Source organism: Struthio camelus, chromosome 16 (assembly GCF_040807025.1).
Source record: "Struthio camelus isolate bStrCam1 chromosome 16, bStrCam1.hap1, whole genome shotgun sequence".
NCBI lineage: Eukaryota > Metazoa > Chordata > Aves > Struthioniformes > Struthionidae > Struthio > Struthio camelus.
In genome coordinates this window covers 10,247,384-10,274,022 of record NC_090957.1, presented here as the reverse complement: position 1 = coordinate 10,274,022, position 26,639 = coordinate 10,247,384, and the positions used below count along the sequence as shown (strand labels likewise).

At 46.0% G+C, this 26,639-nt stretch overlaps 1 protein-coding gene across 3 annotated transcripts in view; it reads right to left on the bottom strand.

Moving 5' to 3' along the window:
* Positions 1 to 8,877: 8,877 nt before the first annotated feature.
* Positions 8,878 to 26,639, bottom strand: part of LOC104146214 (S-adenosyl-L-methionine-dependent tRNA 4-demethylwyosine synthase TYW1) — a 115,969-nt gene continuing 98,207 nt past the window's right edge. For 2 of the 3 annotated variants that reach the window (XM_068910638.1, XM_009678159.2), the window contains exons 15-16: positions 25,957 to 26,124; positions 8,889 to 11,519 (exon numbers count right to left, since the gene is read on the bottom strand). In XM_068910638.1, coding sequence (XP_068766739.1) covers positions 11,298 to 11,519; positions 25,957 to 26,124 — 390 coding nt within the window. In that variant the 3' untranslated portion in view covers positions 8,889 to 11,297. Of the gene's footprint in view, positions 11,520 to 25,956; positions 26,125 to 26,639 lie in introns of all 3 variants that reach the window. The other variant, XM_068910637.1, reaches the window with a different exon arrangement.

Below are 26,639 nucleotides of genomic sequence, written 5' to 3'. Positions count from 1 at the left end.
AGCATAGTGAACTTCAGTGCCAGGACAGAGCGAAACTGTAGGGTGCAACAGGCTCATTCCTCCGGAAGACACCTCCACGCCAGCTCCCAGCTCCGTGACCAGGCAGAAATGCAGCAGCTCTTCAGGAACATCGGTGGATGGCGCATCTCTGTGCATCTCTGACGCTCCTTCCCACCATCCTGTCGCCGTGGCAGGGCCATGCACAGAGGCCAGGATTCGCAACAGCCTCTGCCTGCCTGTGACAGGGTCTTTGCACAGGAATAGCCACATCAGCAGCTGGTCCCAAATGGGAAACCAAATTCACAGGGTAGACAGCATGGTTTCACCTGCTTTCCCCATCCAGGGCTCCATCCAGCAGAGAAATTATGAGCTACTGACAATAGCTCCAACAGCTCAGCGGGCTGCTGGGCAGTAGATAATTTGAGAAGCAGCTTCACATTTCCTGGGGCAATCCGCTGAATGTGAATGCGGCATTTAACAGCTAATTATTCATGTCTTTGATGCTTTTTCTCTGTTTTCTAAATAACATGTATTTAGCACTAAGATGATTTAAACAGCTGATCTAATCTGAGCCCCTGGCAAAGAGGATGAAATTTAGCAAGGCAGTGGCAGTTTAAGCTTGCAGATGGCTGTCCCAGAGGTGAGGATTATATTATCAGCATCCCTAAAAAACCTTGGTGATAAGAAACGTGTACAGCAAGACCATTGGAGGAGGGAGGCAGCATCTTTTCTCCCCTCCAGCTTTCCCATGTGGACGTTTTTACAGCATAGCCCACATGTGCAGGGCTGTGGGACCTCTGTTGCCAGCAGGAGCCTCTGGCCACTGCCCTCCCGCCTGCAGCGAGCCAGCATGGCTGAGGACCTCAAACCAACCCTGCAAAAAACAACTAGCCTTTGGCCAGTTTAGAGAGCTGAACCAGCTCACCATCAGGCAAGCAATGGCAACATCTTTCAGGACAACCCACAGCATATTTGGCTTCACCATAGCAAAAAGTGGCATCACATTTTTGGAGATTTCTTCTTTCAGTGCTTAACCACAATTTTTTTAAAAAGTGTTGATGTTCTGAATGTTTTTCAAGGGGCTTTTTGGCCAGAATAATTTCCTGTGAACGGTCTCATTAATTTTGATTAACGCTAAAAGCTATTGCTTTGGTTTAGAAACTGTCATGTGGGAAGAATGTCACCCAGTTATAGTGCAACAGGAGAAGCAGGCTTGTCTGGCTGCCTGGCTTCTTGCAGATGCCAGAGGAGAGGCTGTACCAGTTGGCGAGGGAGCACCTCAACAGCCTGGAGATTTCCTGTTGAGCTTTTAGCCTGCACTGAAAACAAGATGCAGAAGAATGTGAAAACACAAGTTGGTCAAAGCAGAAACCGTTGACAAGGAAAAATCATTTTCAGCTCATCTTCCCATTCAAATGTTTCTTTCTGAGTTGTGAAATCCTTGAAAAGTTTCCCTCCTCATTCAAAAGAATGCTTCATTATGATAAACTTGAGCTAATTTATGCCTTTTAAAAAAGTTTGAAACATATGAAGGTAGAGAAAAGGATAAAATAAAACAACAACAACAAAAAGCTGATGAAATCTTTCAAGAGATCTGCTCTAAACCTGGTAGACATTTTCTGCGTTGTGTTGCCTGGTGCCAGTGCAGGCCCTTGTTCAGGGAAGTCGCCCTGGACACAGGGCTGCTTCTTTGCTACCCCGATAGCATCTTTAGGAGGAGCCAGAGGAGTCCTGCGAGATCTGTAGTTGAGAATAACCATGCCACACACTTTCAATACACATACCAAGTCAAAGAGTTGGTTCTGAAGAGCCTAAGGTCTAAAGAAAAGAGGTCGTGAGGTTGGGAGGCAGAAGAGGGAGGGGATGCCTATGCCACCGGCGCAAGGGCTGCGGGTGGTAGGTGTCCGTATCCGTGTGGGGTGTCCCTGCCACACAGCTGTGCCACGGGGTTCGGCACTGAGCCCAGCATGGGAAAGTGTCGGAGCAGCGCCTTGTCTTCCTGCAAAGAGGTTCCCTTCTCCTTCTTTTAGTGGCATTTCCATGCTATTGCATTGTTATTCCAGGGGTGAGAGGAAACAGCCAGGCCAGGCACAGCGATACCCCCTGCTCAGGGTCCAGGCGCCGGGCGCCCCTGCGCTCTGGAAGGCAGCACAAGTGCCAGAGGCAGATTTTTACTGCATCGGTCCCAAGGGAGGGGGCAAGAGCCTGTGATTAATGGGTCAGTGCTGCTGACTGCTGATCTATCATCAGACCTTTCCAGTCCAAAAGAAAGCCCCCTAGGTACATCCAAACCAGTTCAAACCTCTGCTTTGTTAAGGCCGGAGGTTTTCAGGCTGATCTCTTGATACTTCAACATCGGCGCCGCGCTAGGCTGGAGGTCTTGTGCAGCAGCCTGTCCTGCCGGAGCCCCCCACTCCTGCGCAGGGGGAGCTCGTGCTTTAGATCTGCTCACCCGGACGTCCAACTTGCTGTCACAATAACTTATTTCCAGGCCAACACGAACACCAGCTTCCGAAGGAGATACTTTAAACCGCTGGACTAAACATAGCCCTTCTCTGCGTCTGCCTCTCTGCATCAACAGGGCCCTGCTGCGTCTCCAGCCTCCCTCAGAATTAAAGGCTTCAAGACTGCCGAAATAAAACGGCTCCTTCCCTTTCACAGCGTCCCTCCTGGCCCCATCCCAGCCTCTCCAGTCTCCTCGGACACCCCCCGGGCCTTGTGGCCGCCGCGGCCCGCACTCTGCCTCGGCTCCAGAGAGAAGGCGGCGCTTCCCCGCTCGGAGAAAACACCGCTAACGAATTTAAACCAGCCCGTTTGCCCTGGGAGGCGGTCGTCGCTCACGTCGGCGGCCAAGACGCTGCTGTGCAGGGCGCCCGGTGCTCTTCAGAAGGGAGGCCAGACCATTTGCTCGTTAAAAAATAACCACATGCGCCTCTAATTTAGAAGGCAAAACGCTTCCCCTCCCCTCCTCCCGCCGCTTCCCCGGTTCAGGCGCGAGGCAGATCGATACCTATTCGTAAAGCAAGAAACAGCATTAGCGCTACGCGAAGAGCTGCCAAGCTCAGCATGGGCACGTTCGTAATAAACAACAGTCTTGCTGCTCTTTAATAAAACCCCAGCAGCTGCTTCCAGGTGGCTTTTCAAGGGTCGTCTGCTGGAGTCTCTGCCGCTCTCCTCGGCCGCCGGCTCCCCCTGCGCGGCGGAGGAGAGCGGGGCGGGCGCCGAGGCGCCGGAGCCCAGCTCCTCCCAAAACGCGTCCCCCCAGCCTCCCCGACCCCACCGTGCGGTCGCCGCCCGAGACGAGAGCGTGGCCCCGCGCCGCGCCGGCCCGCGGCCTAAGGGCGCTGCGGGGAGAAGCCGCCTCGGACCAGCCCGAGGCGGTTCCCCCCGCGCCACCCGCTGTGAGGACCGGCCGCCGCCGCCATCTCTCCGCCCCGGCCCCGCGGTCCCCCCCGCGCCGCCATCCCCCCGCCAGCCCCGCTCTTTCTCCCTCCGCGTAGGGAAGCCACGTTTCGACCACGGTCGCCGTCTTTCTGCGCGCCTCTCCCAGCACCTCCTTCCCCTCACGGGGCGCGAACGCCACGCGCTGCGCAGGACGCGGCCTCGCCGGGCTGGACCAGCGGCAGGGGCCCTTGCGTCTTCAGTCTTGCTAAGCAGTAACTAAAAAACGCTGCCCTGGGATGAGATGAGAGACAAGGATTTAACCAAGCGCCCGGGGCCGGCCCGCTGCGGTGGCCCGGCTCCGGGGAGCCGAGGGGCGCCGCCGTGTCAGCGGTGCCGGCAGCAAAGCTCCCCTGTTTGCAGACCCCCCCGCGCGGGTCCCCAGCCCCACTACAGCCGGCAGGACTCGTCTGCCCAGCTGGGTGCCACGGAGTAGACCCTCTTCGCGCGGCCTCGGCGCTCACCGGCCTCTCCTCAGCCCTGTTGGGAGCAGAGCGGGAGGACGGGAAGGGGGACAGGGAGCCAGGGAGGGGGCCACACACCCAGGAGGATTAGGACCGTCCAAAGGAGCCGGGTCGCACGGGAACCTGACTCCTTTGGCTTCCAAGGTGCCGCCTCCTTCTAACAACCCCATCACCGTTGGAGATAACGCTTAGGAGCTCCTGAGATTGTCATCCCTATTCCAGCAAGTGTTGCTGGTTCCTCTCGCTTGGCCGTCGCTTCGGCAAGTACCTACCGAGCAAGATGGGAGGAAGGAGAGACCAAGCGGGAAGGAGGAGGGGAAGAAACCGGTGAGCTCCCGTCTCTGGGCAAGATGGGCTTTAGCAATGCAAAAGTTGCCTTTGAAATATTTTCCCGGGATTATTTTCCTTCCCTTCATCACAGCAACTTGTGAGAATAGCGCGTGTTCTTGCTTCTGCCGATCGCAGTCCCCTGCTGCGGGGCCCGAGCCTTTGCCAGCTCCCGAATCAATCTGCAATTGATGAAATGAAAAAAAGTCCTTCCTTCAATTAATTCTGATGTCTTTCTCCTCTCCCCTCACGGCACAATTGTGACTCTAACATTGTAAATGATTTAGGAGCGGAGCCAGATAAAGACAAAGCTGATGGATGACAGGTCTCTCTGTTTGGGGGATGTTTTCTTTTTGGAGATCTTTGGAAACAAATATATTTATCCTCTCCAGAAATGAAACACAACCCATTGGATGACTCACCTCATGAGTCAGGCCGAAACGGCAGCAAGTCCTACTCTCTCCCTTGCAGAGCAATGAAGAGGGACGAACGCTTGCGCCTGGGAGAGATGTCCAGGCGCCCAGCCTGGAACAGCCGGGGTCTGGCCTGCCTGGCTGCGGGGTTAGCGTCCAGCTGGCACCCTGGCTGGCACAGCCAGCCATCACTGCCAGGAGCCCCCGCAGGGTTGGGTGCTGCTCACAGCTTCGGACCCCGTGCTTGGCTGCTGCTGGTGCTACTGGAGATGGGCAGAGAGATAGGAATCTCCTAAACTGCCATGTTGCGGGCTGGAGGCCCCCGAGAGCCTGAGAGCGCACTGTAAAACCTCAGCCATGGCACCCCGTCACCCCTCACTTCTGCTGGTTTTTTTTTTGTTTTTTTGGAGGGTTTTGTTTTGTTTTGCAAAGAAATGAGGCATGTTTGCAGAAAGGAGGCGTGAGCAGATCCTAGCACCAACTACCCTCTGCTCCTGGGTGTGAACGCTTCTTAAATGCTCCCAAAAGAGTCTCAGAGACCTTGCTTTTAAGTGCTTAAAATCAGATTTGAGAGCATGAGCCCAAGCTTGCTGAGGAGGATGGCTCTGGTTCAGATCAAAACCTATGAAAAATAGGTTTCCTAGGCTAGTTAAGAAATATTTACAGCAACAGAACATCAAAATTGCAAAAGAGCATGGGTTGATCCTCAACTCCTGACTTCAGAGAGGTCTTTCCAGACCAGGATCTTTTACAAATTTCTGGCCAAAAAAAAAAAAAAAAAGGAGAAAGGACTGTGTTTCAATAAAAAACACTCCCTTTTCCCCTTTATTTTTAAGTCCATTGAGTGTACACCATTATAATATAGCTTCCCTGTGAAAAAGCATAAACCACAGCCCAAGTGAGCATACAATAGAGAGGCAATCTATTTTAAATCTAAAAGAAGCAATTTCAGTGAACACATGAAATGCTGCTGCTTATAGTGGCAAGCCACATCTCTTTCGCAGATAAAAAACTTCAAGCAAAAGAGAAATTCCTCGGTACCAACAAATACGATGTAACCGAGAGTGCTATCTAGCCAAATGACTGCAGATGGATGAATCTACAGTAACAATCCATTCAGGCTGGCTGGGTCTTAAATTTAGCATGTCCTAGAAATAGCTGTAGATGGCGATTTGTATTAAGTTGTACAATTGAAAGCTACTTGTATAAGAGAATTTATTTTGGATATGTGCATTGAAAGATTTGCTTTAAGCAAATGGCAATTCAAGTGTAATTGGGGGACCAAATCCTGCCCAAATTGCTCTCTGAACTGCTTCCAGAAGTTAGACCCAAAAGGGACAAGACAGCAGAAGCAGCCCCTGTGTTACCAAATTGCCTGGTGTTTCGAGTTATGTTTTCCCTCTATCACCCGAGCAAGGGAAATGCTATCTTTGCTAAGACTTTTCAGCTCCCCACCCTCTGTGCACAGGCAACTGTGCCAGCCTCAGTGGGAGAGGCTGAGCCACCACGGATGTGGCCGTGAGGCCAGTGCTGAGCTGCTCCATGCATAGGCTGCAGCAGGAAGAATTGCCTCAATGGCAGGGCCAAATCAGCTCCTATGCGCTGAGCCAAGGGCTAGAGTTGGCCGGGAAAGGGGGGGAATAATGGGTCTGGGAGCAAGGCGAAGAGGAGAAGGACAGAGGGAGTGCAGGGATACAGGGAGGACAAGGGAGAGACCTCTTCTTACAGCAGCAACAAGTTGTTATTTCAACTTAGACAAATGGCCCATGGAAAAGTAATGTATAAAAGGGAGACAGCAGCATTTCTGTATCTCAGCGGGGTTGGAAGAAGAAATGTTGTTGATGTCCCTAAAGCTACAGAGAGAGAACATGTGGAGTTTTCTTTAGGACTCCCCTAGGATTTCCATGGGAAAACGTGGTCCAGCACTAGGATTTTATGGAGCATTTTACATTAAGCACCTAATTACCATGGCAGCCTTCGAAGGCAGCAAGCTGTCCATGTTGAAATACAGTCCAACCGCAAGGACTCCTCCAACGCAGGAGCCAGGAGTAAATTCTCCCAGGGCACTGCCTAGTGCTAACTGGGCTCACTGCCAATGAGCAACTGGTTGAAGGGAATGCTGCGGTGATTTATGACTATTTAAGCTCTCTGAATTCAGAGACTTGAGTGAAGGGGGAAAGTATCTGACTCGGAAGGGTGGAATAGCCACAAAACAGCCAGCCTCTGTCAAGGGGAATACAGTGGATTATGGCGCACGCCAAACATACCATCCTAAAACACCGCCTGCTGCACCCACCCACAACTGGGGTTAACATGTGTCCCACAGAAATTCAGACAAGACATGAGTCTTGTTAACGACCTCGGTTAGGCTTTACAAGGAAATGAGAAAAGTTTTTTCAACACTGTGCTTATGAACAGCACGTAAACCTGCCCTAATTCAAGAGGGCTTCATTCCTCCTCTTCTCTTCTGTGGGGACATGGAGGCCAGCACAAAGCCTGCAGGGACCAGTGGATGTTGCTGGCTTAGAGACATGTCCCTCGAGCTGTCCCTCCTCACAAGGGCTGTTAGAAAGAGCAGCGGGTTGTTTAAAAGGCAGCTCATGCTGCCTGCAAAATGATGGGATTGAAGGGGCTCCGGTACTGGGCCGAAAAGGGTCCACCAAGCAACAAGTAAGGGTGGCATGCAGAAAATTTCTTCACGATGATTCACTGCTAAGTAAGAGGCAATGAATTCTTGACCTTTACTTCTGATGGCATGAACAACTTCCCTTCCCCAGGAATTGGCCATAGGAAGGTCCCATCACGCTTTGCCTTTATGAGAGGTCACCCAGGGGTGCAAGAACTATAACTCTACAGTTGACCGGAAAATAGGGAAAACCATTCCCTAAACATTCATCTAGTAATGTGGGAGATGCCCTGGAATAACTGCATGGGCTGGCAAACATGAACCAAGCCTTACAAGAGTCTTGCAGAGCAGAGCTGGAGGCTCCCTGGAGAAGCCTCTGCACCTACTACAAATCTGTGTTCAGGTAACTGCATCCCACTCCATATACTTTACTCAGACTGCTTTTGAGGAGAGCATCCTTTCTGCAGCCAGTTTGTTAACGACAGCCAAGTCCCCGAGACAACCCTCCCATGAGGACTTAGAAAGTATTTTTTGAAAATATCTTTGGGAAAGAAAAGAAAATGTCATTTCAGAGACCTTGCTTGAAGACGGCTGCCCACTGCTGAACCAGACCTGAGTTTTCAATGCCTTCATGAATCGATGTCTTTCCTCCACCATTCACTGGACACAAATGTAACATTCAGAACACAAAAACCTAGGGTACTTGAAGCATGAAAAATATCTGAAAAAGATATGGCTTCTCTTCTTCAATAAGCATTGCATTGGTTCAATTGGGATGTGGTGAACGCGAGGCCTGTCAGAAACCATCCCAGCCACTGCCCCCGGTCACACGGGAGACAAATCCACGGGGACTTTACTGAGGCATGTGCCTGCAGGCACCCACATGGCTGAGCAGAAAAAAAGACATAGTCTGCTGAAAGACGACAAGAAGCAGGAACCCTCCCAGCTGAGCTCAGTACCTGCCAGTTCCTAGGAACGGGGTCGTAAAGGACAAAGCACGGGGAGAGGCCTTCAGCTGAGAACATCAGATCTCACCATGACCCTGACCTAGCTCACTCCTGACCACAGCTTTCAAGACAAGCTATGGCTCACAGAGGCCTGAGCACAGGGTTTTGCCAGTCTGGATAGGACTGCACATGAACCTCAGAGATCTGACTTGGATTTAATCATGCAGTGTAGACACCCCTTTGCTCACTGGGGTCTGGTCGAGAGTCCTGCATATGGACTTTGTGATGCCATGAACACAAACTAGTAATTTTATTTTAAGAAGACAGTGAGACATCCTGAAAATGTACCTTCCCACCCAGGGCTTGCTGGTGCTGCCTGTGTCCTGCTTGGCACTGACCTATAGAAGCATGGCAATTTCTTTTCACCACCTTCAACCTCTGCTGCACGAGACCAATTCAGTGCTTTGGGGAGAAAAGCCAGACAAACGACATATTGGAGCAGCTCTCATCAGCCAAGCCCTCTCAATCCCACAGACAGGCGGGTACTCTCCTTCCACTCCATGCACTATACAGAACAAAAGATGATATTCTGCAACGTTTGTGGTTCTGATCGCGTTAAAATCCCGTCAGCATCCCTTTTTACAAAGTCACTCATGTCTCGTATAGCAATGACCCACTGAAGATGCCCTTGTGAAAATTACTTTATTTTCCTTCTTTTTTATAATCACTCCTTACAGCTTGAGAAATGAGGTTCTTTAAAATGTTACAGTCTCAGGAATTCTCCCAATAACAACGCCGTGATCTCTATGAATTGCAATCCGTAAATTCTTACGGATCCTAACCCTTAAGCCAGAAGTATTACTAATTTTTAAAATAGCACCAGCTGCTCGAACAAAATAATAAATTGCAATGCTCGCCTTATAACACTGTGACACACTCCAAGAACCTGAGAGAACACATCTGAGAGATGTGGATATCAGTAAAAAAGAGACAAGCACGGCTCTGCTTTCAACACTTTGTATAAAGCCTCAGATTTTATCATTTAAAGAAAACCAAGCACATTTGATCTGTGCTCCTGGAGATTAATGGGAAAACAAAAATGCTCAAGTGTGACTGCATTTTCTTCTTATCACCAGCTGATACCTCTGCGTCTAAATTCAAGCTACTACTTCTGCAGCCAGCCCATGGCTTGGTCAGATCCCTGTCCAGAGCTCGATGCAGTGGCTGAAGACGTTTCGTGCTTTAGCTGGAACGTGCTGTCCCAACGCGCAGCAAACGGAAGAAATGGGATAGCACCCCACTGCTTGCCGCCCTCCCAAATTGCAGGTCCGTTCACCCAAAAATGCTGACTTAGCACAGAAGTGGAGGAGGAGTATTTACATGACCTCTTCTGCCTGGCTGGCTGCAGAGGCTGCGAAAACTATGGCAGAGACGTGGGAAGCAGCCAGCAGGAAAACAGTAACGTTCTAGGCTTTCAGTCAATTCAGAAATTGAACACACAGTTTGACTTCAATGGCACTTTCCCAGTATGCTCAGCTGAGGATCTGCCCTTGGTATTTTCACACTGGTTCTCTGTAACTTGTTAGCAAGAGCACACACTGAGGCTGAAGCAGTTAACCACTACGGATGTGTCATAAACAGAAAGGCAAAGGCTGCTGGGATGTGACAGTGATGATTTTCACAACAGTAAACAACCCAACCCTCCTCTCATTTAAATACAATTTTCCAGCAAGAATATAGTACCTCCAAACAACAGAATGCAAAGCCAGACCCAATGTCTTTGACAGAAACATCTGAGACGTGTCAATTGACCTTGCGCATAGATACTGCCTTTCCCGAATAAAAGAGCCAGTTTCTTGAAACAAATGACCAGGGCAGGATTCAGTTTCACATCAGATTAATTCCTTTATCACAATCAGCAATGATGCAATTTACTTGCACAGCTGGAACAAAGGAATTGGGTGACAACAGCTATTTCTCAACCAAAAATGGAAACTGCATGTGGCATTCAATGCGAGATGAAATGACGTGTCACATCATAGCACCTTCTGCACTTTCCTTAAGCCAGACTAGAAGGTGATCAGGGCACTTACGTTTTTACCTTACTCTCAATTGTTTCAGAATGCATCAGATCGAAAAGAAATTCTTCTCAAACAGGGAGAGTGCCTTTTTAGGAAGTATATTAAACACATGCCAGTCTGCCCAAGGACTCCAATTTCAAGCTACAGCCATCTTCACACTGAAGGCCAACTCCCCGCTAGCTCTCACACAGCACATCCTCACCAGCCAACATATCAGCACACACAGTTGGGAGTCTAATGTGGCTCTAAAGAAACATGCTTTGTTTAGGGCTGCTGGGGGAGTGGAATAAAGCTACTCCGAAAATATTCATCGTCAAAACCGTGAAGTTGGAGGATATTTGGACAGATATCAGAAGTTGTATACAGTATTACTAGGGGTGCTATTACTTTCGTCATTTCCCAAGCTTCAGTTTATTGGAGGTGGGAAGTGAAAGCGTCTTTATAGCAATTGGCACAAGCGTTTAAAACACGGAAGTCTTTGTTATTGTCAGTACAACGACACTTTCAGTAGGGCTCAGGCTTCTAGATCTAGATCCGTCTGTGGTTCCATCCGCACAGATCAAACCAGCACTAGATGTTTAAATTCCCTTCGCACCTATCCTTGTGGACGCTGAACATTAAACTGCAGAGCTGGGCACAAACACATTATGGGCTCTTTTTGCAACAGAGCACAGAAATAAAAGGAGCATTCCCCCCCACCACCCCAAATCCAACTCCAAACTCACTGCAAAGATCACAAACACTTCCTCCCTTACTACTCTGGCAATTAGGATAAATTGCTCATATGCACCATTTGTACAAGATAAAAAGCATCATAAATATTTTGATCCAAGAAGCACTAAAAACAGGAGGGAAGGGTTAAACAAAGGCTTTACCCTCCTTCTCAGTATCAAATGTCAGGAAATCTAGGCGAATAGCTTCGAAATCGGTGTCATACTATCCAAATGGAAACCCAAATTCATTAGCCAGCCAGGAGTTCAGAGAACCTCTTATCGACATCAACACCCAGAGATGTCTTTTGTTTTGTTCTTTCGTTGGTATCTTATGTCCAAGGGATCAAAACCCCTTTCTCTGGACCCAAATAGTGCCCAGCAAGGAGTTCTGGCCATGTAATCTGCTGCCGTGAAAGTCTTTGATCCTCCGCTCCTTTCGTAGTCTCGCACCAGCTCCTGGAAGCGATCGTAATTGATCCAGGTGCACCATTCTCCATTGATCTTGAACTAGAAAAAAAAAAAGAAATATGTTGCTGTGCCAAGGAGCAATAAAGAGTACCAAATACCTAATTTATGCTAAGACAAGCTGCAGAAGTTGGGTGCGTATCATGTGGGTTACCCAACTGCAGTCTTTCTCAATTTTCTACCCACGTTAAGGTCTGAGGTAAAGTCATCCAGAAGCTAACCTAACTGCTGAATAGGAGGGAAAAAAAAGGAAAAGAAAAAAACAACTTCACATGGACAATACCAGGAACTTACTGTTTCTAATCCACACTTAACCCAGGAGGTTTGACAGAACACACACAGACACAGGATGGCCATTTTTTCTTACAGCTCTAGTCATTTAGCAGTGCTATCTACCAGCAGGTAATCTTAATGAAAGTGTGATTGTTAGCTTCTTTGCCTGACCATTCAAAGAGAGCATGTTCTGTTCCAAGTCGGGCTACCATTTCAGTGCCACTTTGTCAGGAGGAATACTTCCACTTTGTATCCCAAAGCCCATCTGCACTTGCCAGAGGTATCATTCATACCTGAAAGACCTTGGTCTTGGGAACTGGAAGAGCCCTAGAGGAGACCTGTAAATTAGAGAGCAAAACCCAGGTATTCCTCAATGAAGGGCACCTTTCAAAAGTCACCCGAGGTCCCTGTTAGGAGTCTGTGATACCAACTCAAAGACAGGCACAGCCTGGTGAAATGCTATAGGAGCACCAACAGAACCGCATGCTTGTAAGAAATGGATTTAAGTGATCTTTTAAAGGGGCAAAAGGGCTATCTACAGGACTGGGGAAAGATAGAAAAGTTTGACATGAATCCTCTTTCACTGTGAGAATTTTAAGAGTTGCTTATTTTGACACGTCGAAGCTGCATTTGTCTAATAGACCTGCTCTGCTAATTTAGCAACAGCCTTGCCTGAATCCTCAATTAGGATTTATCTGAGCTAAGAGCTTATTATGTACTTCATCCAAAAAAAGAGGGAAAACATACTGGTTCCCTGTTTCTTTCAAAAACCTGATGGCTATGCATTTAAATGGCACTTGACTTTCTGCCCAAGAGCTAAAAGCTTTTTTGGTTGGAAGAACTGCTGATACCTGCAAAATTCTGAATTAAACATTGCTACTGTTAATCTATTGCTGCCTATGTAATTACAGCGAATTCTTGTGGGAGGAGTCCTCTGCACAGACAGGAGATGCAATACTGCAGAGTCATAATAGCAGGGAATGATTCTCGCCATAAATAAGCTCACCCAATGTTCATTCTTAAAATGCTAATGTGGAGGCCATGCTTAAACAAGGCGATACATCCATTCTGGTGCACTTGGCTGGCAAGTAACGCAATGTCAGGGGAGACAACAATATTGCCTGCAAAGCAGGCATGTCTCACAGAGAGGACCCAGGACCCGGGCTCAGGAGATCTGAACGTCCCTTTCGATTTGTATGGAGGTGCTAGATGACTTTGGCTAAGTCACCCAGTGCTCATCCTGCTCCTGCAATCTGCAAGACTCAAAGTCTTCGAGACGCAAAGCTTTTCAGCACAAGGACCAACTCTTACTAAGCCTCTATACAGCTCCTAACACACGGTCATAGTCTTTACTAGGTCCTCTGGATGCTGATATAACCAGCAATAAGCGCCCCAGGAAGGCAGTGGTGCTCAGAGGCTAACAGAGGCTTGGGGCTCATACCTGTCCTGTCCACATGTTACTCCTCAACTTCTCCTCTCTGCTCTTCCTCCCCACCTTCTTTCCACCCTCAGTGCTTGCCTGGGAACGTCATGAGATACAACCAACAACTACAGATATCAGGAAGACACTTATGCAAGTCCATACAATGCCTTATACATACCTCCCCCAAAATTTGGTTCAGTAACACTGACCAGTATATGCTCACACAATGCAAGGGTGGATCCCTAGATAGACTTGAGGTGAACTAAGAGAAATCTAGCACATAAAGACCAAAGATAGTGGTTGAGACATGAGCCAAACTGAATAGGTAATTCAATAAATCCTGCTTTCTTGAAAACCAATGGGATACTCTTATCTCAGGAGGGAAGGGGGAGCTTGCAACAAGTCTTAAACCCTGTGGTCAGCAGTGGCTGAGTGATAACACAAAGTCCTAATGGATACTGCTGCCCTCACGCTTCCGGACTAGGTGAAACAAAGATATGGATTGCAATCGTTAACCTGCAAGCCCAACAGCAGCTTAGGTATCAGCCTCTCTGTACTTTCAAAGCCAGAAAGAGCACAATAACAGTGGACTGTTACTGACAGGAGATACTTATTTCTAGACAAACAAGTGCTGTTCAGATCACTGTACTGCCAAGCCAATCAATAGTGATTCAGTTCTACTAACAGTCAGTTTAACAGGGAACCTGTGGGTGAAAAAACAATCTCATGAATGGGCTAGTGTCGATGCTGGTGTTTTCATCATTCACAGCAGCTTTGACATCAGTATAACACTATCACTGTCCAGCTGAGGGTAAAAGCTGTCTCGTACAGAGATGAGATTCTGAAATGAGGTTCTGGGACATGATTAGCTGTGTTCTCTCTTTTGTGAAGCAAACTATTTCTTTTTTATACCATACTATGGCTGTATTTCACTGTACTAGCAGTTCTGCCTTGGAGATAGTGACCTTTGACAAGACTAACAGCAGAAGAGAATAAAAATGAAAAACTCCTACACTAGTCCATTTTGGTCACAAATATCATGGAGCACTTTTAGAAGCAGACTGTGCTTTTAAAAGCTCTGTGAGGCAAGCAATACTCCTCCAATAAATGCCAACCCACATGTTCCCCCAAATCACAAGGCACCACATTAAAGGCAAATATGCGAGACCAGCCTGTTTCATACGATACAACTGGACAGGAGAGTTGAGAACTGCCATCTGCCTGCGGCAAATGAAATTGAGAGTCACGGACCTGGGCTGCTACTCATGTGCCAAGCAAACCACGAGCAGCACTAAAACTGAGCCCTTCTCAAAAAGCCTCCAACAACTTGAGTTGGGCAATAAACATCTTGCAGCCCACAAGAGGCAACGTAGAGCAGAGCAAGCAAGAACTCAGCCAGAGTTTCAAAGCTGACACATCTATGTGGCACCTCACAGCTGGCACAAAAGCAGAGCACTCACAGACACGCAGGCTTTTGGGCTGCATTCCTGAGCAAGCAACTGGAGACCTGGAGAAAAGGTGACTTAGTGCCAGCAAGGGAACTCTTCTATCTCTTCCCCTCATCCTCCTGCGCTGCTGAAATAAAGCCTTACACGTGTTTTGTTCAGAATTAAAAATGCTCCCTTTCTGGAGCTTTGGTTTAATCACATCAAACAGATGGGAAATGTCACCTGGTCTCCTGGCTCCATCGAGTGTCAAAGATGCTGGACTTTTCAACTAGTGTTAGAGCTGGCAGCCAAGCCAACCTCTCAGGCTTGCATAAATCACTTGCATTCCTTTGCATGCATCCTAAACTTTGGCCAGCTCATTAAAGTTAGATTTTAATTTATTTAACTTCATATGAACATGCAGCTCCTGACACAATGGAGCTACTAATGTTGATAGCTGTCTGCTGCAGACTAATATAACAATACCGTTCCCATAAGAACAACCAAAGGAAAGCTGCCTGGAAAATGTTGCTGAAGCAGATTAAATAATTTTAAATATTTTTAGTGCTGCAATAGCTCAACAATGAAACACAAAGAAATGGGAGCCATCCGTTAGGTGTGTCATGGAAACCAATTATTTCCACTGAGGAATAAAAAGCAGACAAACACGGGGCAGGGGAGAACAGCTTATATTGCCCACATAGATTTACAGACGGGACTTTAACAATTTTATGATTATTCCACAGATAATGAAAGATTTAAGACTTAAAATAGTTTCACAGCATCCATATAACAGGCAAGCCGATGCTAAACATCAATGTTACTTCAAAGACTAATGCAGTTGGGCTTTTTTATTGAATTTTTCACTATCTAGTTAAGTCTTTTACGGTGATAAATACATCAACAAAAGACAAATGGCTGAAACCCTCCCCTTGTTTTTTTCAAATTAACATCATAAAAAAAAGCAATAAAGCTTTTCCAGTCAGCTCTAAAGCCAATCTGCGTTGTGTGGAAAGACAAGCTCATCCTCCCCTGAGGATTTCTCTCCACCAGCAGGATTGTGCAGGAGTCAGCCCATGCCTTCCCCTTGGGCCACGCTAGCTCCAGGCATCCCGGTCCCACCGCGGACCGCTTCATACAGACCTCCTGCGCTACCAGGGCTGAGGGATGCACAAGGCAGTCTTCCCTCCCGCGTCCACAGGTCCTACAGCTGGTGCAAGGGGAACTGCCCTGAGCAGATGTTAGCAGTGTTAAAACAAGAGGTGAGGGAAAAGAAAGGGGGAACAAGTAAATGGCCCAAAAGTACAGAAAAGCACGTAGAAGGAGTTGCCTGACATCACGCCTCTAAGAGGTAAGCACCGAATAAACCTGGGGGAAGCTGTACAGTGTTGTCCATCACTGGAGACATTTGTCACTGGTTAATGACATGTCTTCCAGGAATGGCACTGCTCAACTTGCCTTGGCCAGGGGGGCAGAAATGCTCTCTCTGCCCCTTCGGCTATATAAATCAAGGATTAAATGGCTGAAACTACATGCAAAAGGCATCCACTGTGGTGGAGGGAGATCTCCCGGGGAAGAGGTCCCTGGCCTCAGTATGGGTCAGGTCCATACCGCTTGGGGAGAGCTTGCTCCAGGATGGCCTGCACACCTCCGTCCTGTGCAGCGCATGGCCCCACGTGCCATGGGCTATTTCGTTGTGTGTGTTTTTTTGGTTCAAAGTTTTTTACATGTCCCTCAGGGTGGGTTGCATGCCCCTGGACACAGGGCAGGGCTACAGCAAGGCCGCTCGAGGGCATGCGGCCAGCTGCTGTAGTCCTGGCCAAGGGAGAGGGAACAAGACCCGGCGCAGTCTCATGGAAATGCTGTGAAAGAACACAACTACCTGCCTGGAGATTTGTTGTGCACGGAAGTAGGCAATCCGTCCAAGAGAGGGTCTTGGAAGGAAAACATCTACGCTGCAATGATAATCAGGAGCCAGGATTAAAACGAGGACTCCAAGATATCTGAGAGCATCAACAGACTGTTGCTAACACCTCCTCTTTTTCTTTTAATTTACAACACTGGATATAAATTGGAAGCGACTTTAAATGATAATTTGTAATACATTCACAGCTGTTTAGACTATACAGAGAGAAGCTTCTCACCACAGAAAGCCATCAGGATTAATGAAGGAGAGAAAGGTTAAGAGCCACACTATGCATTTCTTTTCTTACCAACACATTTGCATAAATAATTTTTTGTGACAATTTATACATATGTAGGGGGCAATACAGTAGTGTTATACACTATGCTCCCCCAGACAAGTGCAATGGCGGAGAAAGAAACATGGGGTTCATATGAAGGGATGAAATATGGAAGAGAAGCAGGGAATGAAATGCTACAGCTGAAAACGGAAGCCAGCCAAAAATCAATTAGTTAGTCCTAAGAAGGATAATGTTGTATTCTCTTCAGCAAAATACACGTTGAAAAGGGAAGGCCTCTCTTCATCCATTCCCTTAGGTCTTTCTTTACAAACAAAACCTTTATTTCTAGGAAAAGAGTAAGCAGTACAGACAAAATAAGGAAATAACCCAGGGCTGTGCAGCAGAGCCTGCTGCAGTCCCTCAGCCGATCTCACTCTTGCAGAGCTACTCTCGAGCTGGGAGGACATGCTGTCTCTTGGGAGGAGAGAGGAGCCTTTGCAGCTCCTGGGGCTGCCGGGAGGCTGTGCTGGAGGGGCCGTGGGACACGGAAATCTCTCCATCGGCTACGCTGCAACATGGCATTAATATTCCAAAATGAGCCAAACGCAGCGATCCAGCAAAACGATGACGGTTGACATCACTAAATAGCGGAAGGAAAAGTGGGAGGAGGAAGCGGGGCGTTAGGTCTTACAAGAGCTGCTCTTTAATTACCTGAGGGTGCCCGTTTTTTTTTTACGGAGAAGATTTAGGAGTCCAACAAATGGATTCTTCCCCAGGCATGCACAGCATTTAATGGTTAAATACAGCATGCAGTTTTAAAGACCGCATAAAAATCAATCAGCCGTAAGCAGGGAAAACAGCGCATGCTTTACTGACATGGATGTAGCCATACTGAAACTGTTCTAGCATCATACAGGAGGGAACTATCCAAACTGGCAGGGGTCCCATGGATCCTCTAACAGCCTTTCTAGTTATAACTTCCAGCATTTTAAAACCTGGTTTTGGCAAATTTTTCAAACAACATTTATTTTGGTTTACACATAGCATGAGACATTAAAAGAGCATTTTGCAAAAGCAAGCATAAGCAACTGAGCTTTTTTACAGCCAGCAGGTCCAACACTTCTTTTTTTCCAGTCCGTACTTTTATCTCCCATCCCAAAAAATAAATTAAAACCATCTCCTGGCCCTGCTCTTAGACATTCAGAAGCGATTAGGTCTTCTGCCCGCATGAGTGTTAAAAATCTCAGCCAAGCAACACAAACCGACAGCTTACAAAGCGGCTGTGCGTTCCTGGCCTCACATACGCGTGCTGCGCTTCTCTCCCGGTCACCTTTCTCCCCGCGAAACGGCTCGAAGGGACAGCGCCTCCAGACAACACTGTCTTCACGTCCCCTTCTCGGCAGGCCACCGGGAAACTACCAAGTCCTAAGAGCAAAGCTGCTGTTTGTGGCTTTGGTGTGCCGGTGCTGCAGGATGTGCTTCGGTGTTGCGGCCAGGGTTTTGGAAGGGCCAAGCCTTCCAAACATCGCTAAATCAGGTCACGCACAAATAGGATTTTTTTAAGGAAGTAACGCATTCAGAGCTTGCAAACGTTACAGACCTTGCACTGTCCCAGGATTTAAAAACGCACAGGGATAAACCAAAAGAACCACCACTAAAGCCCATTTATATTCTTTCTTGAGAACACCACAAAAATCATCTTAAATTATCTTTAGAGGAGCAGCCAGGATATCCTCAGTGTGTATTTCAGTGGCTTGCCTTGAAATTGTTGCTGAGCTTAAATATATTCTTTTGCTATTAAGAAAAAGCACAATTCTGTGGAGATGGAGTGTGGCTGTGCGCACAGGTCTTAGGGAGATCTTTCTTTTAATTTCATACTTACATATTAATGCTCTTGAAACGCAAAAATATGCCTGTGTGCTCCCACGTGCCCCTGCGGACTCGTGCCAGCTGTGAAGATTACGTATGTCAGAGAAGGTGAACTCACTGCCCGCAGGATCAGTGAAGAGCGCTCGTTCCATGGAGGCACACTAAGTGGTTTAGATTAAGAGTATTTGGAGAAAAAATATCCAGAGTGGAAATACCGCCCTCCTTAGCACCCCTGGCAGCAGGTAGAATGACTCAGCAGCATCAAACAAGGCAATTTTCTTCAAAATCTGCAGTGAGACCTGTCTCAAGACACAAACATAAGTCTGTCTCGGCCACTATTTAAACTGGCCACCACTGGCCATACGGCAGTACAGATGTTCACACCCATCACCTGTTTTCTCTCACATTTTCATTGCCGCCAAAGAGATAAATAAGCACCCGAGACCAGGGGATGCTGCTGGGGCATCCGGGTTTGTTGCAGCATCTTGGTCCTAAAGAAACGGCACACAACTTGCAGAGCGTCTCTCTGCGAGCCAGATTCCCACATGCGGTGTGGCGACGTACGCATCTGGATTTTCTATAACGGACGGACAGAAGAGATCATGAACTGTCTAGACAGTGCAGCTGGGTTCTTACAGGCAGAAGGAATTTAAGTATCACAGCAACAGAGGCAGCGCGCAAAGCTGGGATGGGGAATTCATCTGACTCTTGTCACAGCTCGCTTGCATGTCTTTTCACCTCTACAATTCCCCTTCTGAAAAATAAAATCACATCTTCCCCTTCCACTTTACATCTCAAGGTTGCTCAATTTAGAAAGCTTTAAGAACGTGGGTACCTGACATAGGAGATGTGCAAGTACTGAATAATGCTACACGAAATGTGCTATTTAGGAATTATTTACCACTTTCTACTTGCAAATACAGTAGCTGAAAGGCTTTGTAGCACCGATCTCCACTGTCGTGCCCAGAAAAATGACATCAGAAAGACGGCTGGAAAAATGATCAAGAAGGCCTCAATCTTGAATTCCTCAATTTTAAACTGCAGACAGCTAACCATTTCAATAAATAAAACAGTTTTTATACTTTCACACAAGGTATTATTGAACAGATCAAATATAATGGGAGTGCCAAGCACTTAACATTACGCAACTGTTATGACTATTTTCACCACCTGCCAATAGAAAGCTCTCCAAGTCATACAAATTCATTAAATTATTACACACAGTTCCTCATCTAATTAAGGCTCACAATTATTTAAGGCTCAACAGTGAAAGCAACTGAACTGGAGTCATTCAGGAAAAAAAGGAAGAAATATGAGAGAGAAATTAATCGTAACAGGGTCATATCTCCTGCTAAAAGCTAAAAATCTTTTCCTTTTAATTTCTAATTGTGACTTCAGGCTTTAAGGGGAAGAAACTATGATTAGGCTAGTTATTAAGATATAAATTTGTGGAAGGGAAGGTTATAAAATCTAACAGGGTACCAAGCATGCAGCGCGAGAGTTTCACTGCATCCCATGTCCTCGGGGGCTAAACGTGGCTCTGAACCACAGGCAGTTCCATCTGAACATGAGGAAAAACTTCTTGACTGGGAGGGTGAGAGAGCACTGGCACAGGTTGCCCAGAGAAGTAGTGGAGTCTCCTTCCCTGGAGATATTCAAAACCCGTCTGGATGTGATCCTGGGCAACATGCTCTAGAGGCCCCTGCTTGAGCAGGGGGGTTGGACTAGATGATCTCCAGAGCTCCCTTCCAACCGAAACCATTCTGTGATTCTGTAAATGAAACCCCGGGTATTGGCACTCCACGATGGGAACAACATGGCTCTAAACCCCTCAACAACTTAGAAAACAGGATCTACAAAAAGTTAACAGCATCAAAATTTTCCATCTAATTTTCGTTGGAAACAATCAAATAGCTTTTTTGTAATATACTCAGTGATTTAAATTAAAAGCTCCTTAGCAATCAGCCACGTTAAAGCAGGTGAAACATCTTTGAAAGTTGGCAACTAGCATGCTTGGAAGTGGAATTTGCTGTTGTATTTTCTGAGAGTGAAACCAAAAAAACTAACCCCAAACCAAAGCAAAACCAACCTGACTCTTGCAATGCTGGGCTTGTATCATCCCTCACCAGCAGTATATTGCCCTTTACTCATGGGATCCTTCCCCTCTAACTCATTAGCTTCTATTTATTAAATCTAACCTTGTGTGAATTATTCTAAATAAAAGATTCATTATTGCAGATTTTTTTTAATCCTGATCAGCTTCAGAACAGAATAACTCGTCTGCCAATTAAGCCAGGGTTACATCCAGACAGTTTTAATTCTGATGGATGAAAAATGGATTACTTTAGCATAACTGTGATCTTCTTTTAATAACTAACAGATCAAGCACAGCAGAGCCACCTTCCTATTTAGAAAGTATCAATGGAAAAAATCATCAGAACACACAACTTTTCATACTCATGCCTGAAATAACACTACACTTCCGATATTCAAACTCTTTGTCCTCAGATGGGGAGTAACTCCGCTCCCTACGTCTGCTGCAAACACAGGGGTGTTGCACCTACTTGGCAACTTTCTGATACAAAAGCAGCAAACCAAGTTTGTTCTTCCCCTTGCATTATAACCCCATCACAGTTTCGGGGTAACCCTGACGTAACGTTACAGCTAGCAAGCAGAGAACATAATCCAAATTCCGAGTCTTGGATGCTGGATCACAGGGACAGCTTACACTCTCCAAATGATTTGTGAAGCAGGAAGGAAATAAAATGAGATGGACTATTTTTCTGTAATATAACCCTTGTTAGTCAATCTGCAGCTGGTAGTTAAGTGCTTCCTTTTCCTCCCTAAATATAGACGAAATGCTCAGCATGGAACAACTTCACTGTCTTTCACCCAACCTCTTGAGCCTTCTGCAAGCACCGTCAGGATGTGCGTAAAGCCCTCACCTTCCAGCAGAGCCCCCAAGGCACAGACAGAGGCGGAGCTGGAAAGCCTAGTGGAAAGGAAGAGACTGATTCTCTCTTTGCTGGAAACCTTTCTTCATCGATGGACAGTGATGAGCACCTTTGGCCAGGTACCATCTCTCCCCATCCACTTGAATTCAAAACCACCACATCTGCCTCAGGTGCCAAAAAGCTCAGTACCACATCTTTCTGAGGCAACAACAAAAGACATACAAATAGGCAAATGCCAGACAGCTCTTGGCTAAGGGACATCTCTCCTGTCATCTCCTCCAGAAGAGGAAGGGGAGGAGACTCATGTCCTTAAAAACATTACTTTTCCCCAACCAGTCTTCCAATAGTCTCAAAGGAAGGAAACCTCATCGATGGCAGGGCTGCCTAGCTGTTGGATGATACCCTCCTGCTCGTGGCCTCAGAGAGGAGGGAAAACATAGTCTCGCTGACCAAACGATCTACAGAACATTTCCTAAAAGCAGCTGACTTGTTTCATTTTACAGCTTGTTCTCAGAGAGCAGAGGAAACCTGCTTGCTATGGTGCCACTGAATGTCTACTGCAACCCTATGGCACTGGAGAATGCAAGACCTAATCCAGATGGCATCCAACTGGGAAATAACACAAGAGATAAGAAAAGGGAGGTGTGGGGCACAATTACTGTGTCTAGATCAAACAACCCTAAAGAACGTTTGGATCCAGGGTATGGACTCAGACCTCCTTGTAAAAGGCATGTTTATCTGTTTATTAAGGCAAAAAGGACCACTGCAGCAACTTTTCTGAGCTCATTCATTTCACCGTTATCTGAGACTTGCACATAACGGCAAAGGGATGGGATTTCAAGCCTATTCACTGTGCTAAAGTTTGCCTAATTGACATGGAAATCAAACCTGGTATCACAGGAAAGAGGCAGGGATGCTTCCATATATTAACAAACAAGCTCAGGACACAAAACGGCAGCAGAACACAACACAAATTGCACTAACGAGCAACTCATGACTGTAAAGCAACAGGGAGAGCAGGGCTGGAAAACAACACCCTCACAAAAGCGAGCTAGATATTTAAATCAACATAATAGCATATAATTGGCAGGTAAGAGCTTCAACACAATGGAGAGTGTGGCAAGTATAAGTGTAAAGCAAATACAACAAAGAGGAGCAGACGGTTTTATTTTAGAAATTACTGGGATGATAAGTCTCATTCAGAAAAATGCTGCAAGGCATCTGCAGCACTTTCTCCCTTATTAGCCACTTGTTCCGATCATCTCAAGGATATATTTATTGTTACAGCCCAAGGAAAACCAGCTGCCTAAGTTCTCTCTCTGGAAAAGGTTACTAGAATTATTGTTAAATTATAAAGTTGTTGCTGTCTCAGTATCTCGGCCAATTAGTTCAAAAGCTCTGTAATAAATTCAATTTTTGGACTTTGGTGTTTATAGGATTTGTTACAAAGCAAATATAATTACTCAAGAATTTAGTGCTATTGCCAAAGGAAAAAAAAATCAAAGAGGATGGAGCCACAATACACTGGGCATCTCTCAACGAGAGATGAAAATCAGCTTGCAAAAAGGGGACTAGAAAGTCAGGAGAGAGGCACAGAAAAGACAAGCCAGATCAGTTCTCACACACACGGGAGCGCACCACAACCCAAAGGCAGGTTGCATCCAAGGCTCACTATTCTCGCTTGCGTACCATGGCCACGGGGCTCAAGGGATCCTTAAGAAGCTGATACCCAGTCGGTCTCAAAAAAGCAGAAATAACAGTAGCTAATGGCTTTCAGGTCAGGGTGCGTGGGACATAGGACTTCTGTGGATTATTTTTTAGGGGTTTGGGAAGGGTAACTGTGGAAAACAAATGTTTTGATAGCAGGCTTAAATGCAGTAGACTTTTTAAGGTCATACTGGAGAGTGCAGTCCTGAAAGTCAGATCCAAAGCTCACTGAGATAAGGGGAAGTCATTTTACTTATTTTCTGAGATTTTTCTAGTTTTCAATTTTAGAAAGAAATTCTGAAATCAGGAACCTACTTCACATCAGAAAAAGGGGTGGAGGCGAGGGGGAGATTTGGAAGCCTAATGCCAGAGTTCTAAGACACTAAAGCACCTCAAAAAAACTAAGAGATCCTATCTCTGTATCTCCTCTTGACTTCCTGAGATATGAAAATTTCACTAGACTTATAAACTGCAGTTTCCTCTACCTAAATCCCTTTTTCTGCCTAAATCCCTGGCCTTAAGAGACTTCAGAGCCTAAGTCCTCAACTACTATTCAGTGAGTAAGCAGGTGCCAATCAACAATTCTCCTTCAGACAAGGAGCAGAGGCTATAATCAAGATGCATTATTTCTCTGACATTTGCAGGTTCTTTTGTACAGGCTGGCATTTGAATACTGGCTTTTAAAATTATTAATATTATTATTGTTTGAATACCTCAAAACTCAGATTTAGCACAACACAATCAAATAAATCACATCTGTTAATGATTTTTATTACCCTCTTCCTGCAACTCCTTAACTTCTGATTTTAAAGATACCTTTGGTTTTGCAATTACTCAGTAGTTTGATTGTTCCCCCATGGCAGGTTTTCTGCAAATAACACAGACTGACAAATTTTATTCTCCACTGGAGCCTGAAATCCAGAATTAAAAGTAATAGGAATAAATTTAGGTTTTATTAGTTATTTTAGTACCCAAGTATAGATTGCTTCCAAAAGACGCCCCCTTCTAATGGATTTGGAAAGCAAAGCAGCTGTTGAATTCCTCCTGGGCTGGTATGAATCCATTCTTGTTACTAATGATGTTGCTTAAATTATGCATCAATAACTTAAGGGGAAATTTGTTTCCTTTCTTTCCCTGAGCCTTTCACCTTAGAACGGAACAGGATCTTTTGTATTCAAGGATTTGCTCAGGCATAGTTGCCAGTGGCAACACCTGAGCCTTAGACTGTAAATAAAGCAACTTTAAGGTGAGTTAAAACAAAAATACTGTCAGGTATCCCATTTTTTTTTTCTTCCCTTTCATATCTACTCCCATATAGGAAAAAAATACGGGTTACTGTCTCTGCGATTTGCTGAGAGTTGAAAACTCTCCGCTGGGAGTTTTCAACAATGAGATTCTAATTATTTTCAAACACTGTTTAAAAATATTTCTCATCTTCTGTAAATGGTGTTTTTAAGCTGTTATTCACTGTGTGTACTGTGGAACGGTCAGAATCACCTTGTAGGTAAAGCTATATAACAACACCCACTAAAACCAGCTCCCCACTTAAACAAGGGATGAGAGAGAGCACATGACTTCAGCAAACACACGGGAAGTATATGCAAAGAGCAAAATCATCACAATTAGCATAATAAGTGGGTGCTCCATCAGTTGCTTAGCTAGCACATTATTATATGTTTCTTATTATCCTTCTATTAAGCTTTTCTGGAACTCAGAATACCAAATTGTACTTGATATTTTTCATATCCTGCATCCTTTAAAATTAATTAATTTTTCAGCATTTCACTTGTATTTATAAACACAATCAACCGAATTTGAAAGGAACCTAAGTTTCAAAGAAAACATACATATACTACTGAAACACGCCTGGCCTGCAAAGCACCCTAGTAGCATAAGGGATGCTGGCCTGGTGCCAGAAGGCAGTTCTACAACCTTTGCTCCACCATTAGGATGGAGAGGGCATACAAAAATTATGCCAGTTATTTCATTTTCCCTTTGAAACAAGTTTTACAGAAAGGCATTTCCGATTTAAAAAGGAAGCCATCCTAGGTTAACATCCACGTATCAGTTTGTCTTTCGCCCAAATCATTTCTCCAAAGGAAGAAAAATGTTATCCCAACTCTGACTGAAAGGAATAAGGAAGGCTACAATTTTGGTAGGTATCACAAAAATCCAGGAGAGGAAGAACAGGACCCTAAGCTACTCTGAACTGTAACTTCCTTACTGAGCACTACACACAGTGGGGCAAGAAAATAGCGGTACATACTGCTGGAGAAAAGGCTATGGGACAAGACAAAAAGAACTGACCCACCCCAACCAGATTTGTTCTTGCCCTTCTCAAAATTCAAAGCAGTGAGTGTGACAGAAAGTACAAATGATACTGTAATGAGCTCTTCTTGCAACCGTTAAGTGCTTCTTGCTTGCACCACCAAGGAAGTGCTGTGAGTTAGCAGGACCAGCCAAATCCTGCAGTGGTTTTATTAACTAGTCCGCAGAGTTCTCTGCGGTACATGGGAAAAGATTTTTTTTCCTCCAAACTATTCATTTAACTTTAGAGGGAAAATTTGTTGGAACAGAGCGATCTCGCGTCCAAGTAGGAGATAGTTATTGTGCCTGTTACGCCCTGGCACAGAGGAGTCTTACCTTCTTGTGAGCTATCAGGAGACAGTTGGAGTGTTCGTGTTCACACGCAATTTCATAGTCCGGGATGAGGTCAGCCAGCTCCTGAACGAAATGCACCACCTCTTCATGCCAGGGGACGTTGGCCATGGTTAGGTTGCTGGCTGAGCTTTCACCACAATACGTCACTCCCTGACAAGAAACACAGAAACCGTTACCGTCTTTTTACTCCTCTCAAGTTTAGGGCAGTCCCTGTATGCCAATCACACCACTGAAAATGGTCTATTTTGGCCCCCTATCCACCCTTTCACATTGTGTCTTGTGCAAAGGCACTGGGATTTTGCAGATATTCTCAAAACTGGCCTCTTCCACAGAGAAAAATCACCAAACCGCTGTATGCTTAGGTTTTCCCAGAAGTGAAACACAGGTTATTCTTTCTCCTGGAAAAAACAGTTTTAAAAGCATCAAATGGATGGCACTTGTGTGCCTAAGCTACCAAGAGATATTCAAGAACGTCACTTAGTGTTTACAAAGAAGTGTAACGTGTCTGGAAGAAAGGCTTGCAAAATGCGAGTTCAACAAGTCCATACATAACTGCCCTACGTGCTGTAGAAGTCTCTAAAGTCCCCTCCCCTCTTTAGCTGAGGGTATGATTTCTGCCACTACTCTTTATTATCCACATGAATCTCTTTCCAACCCCTCGTAAA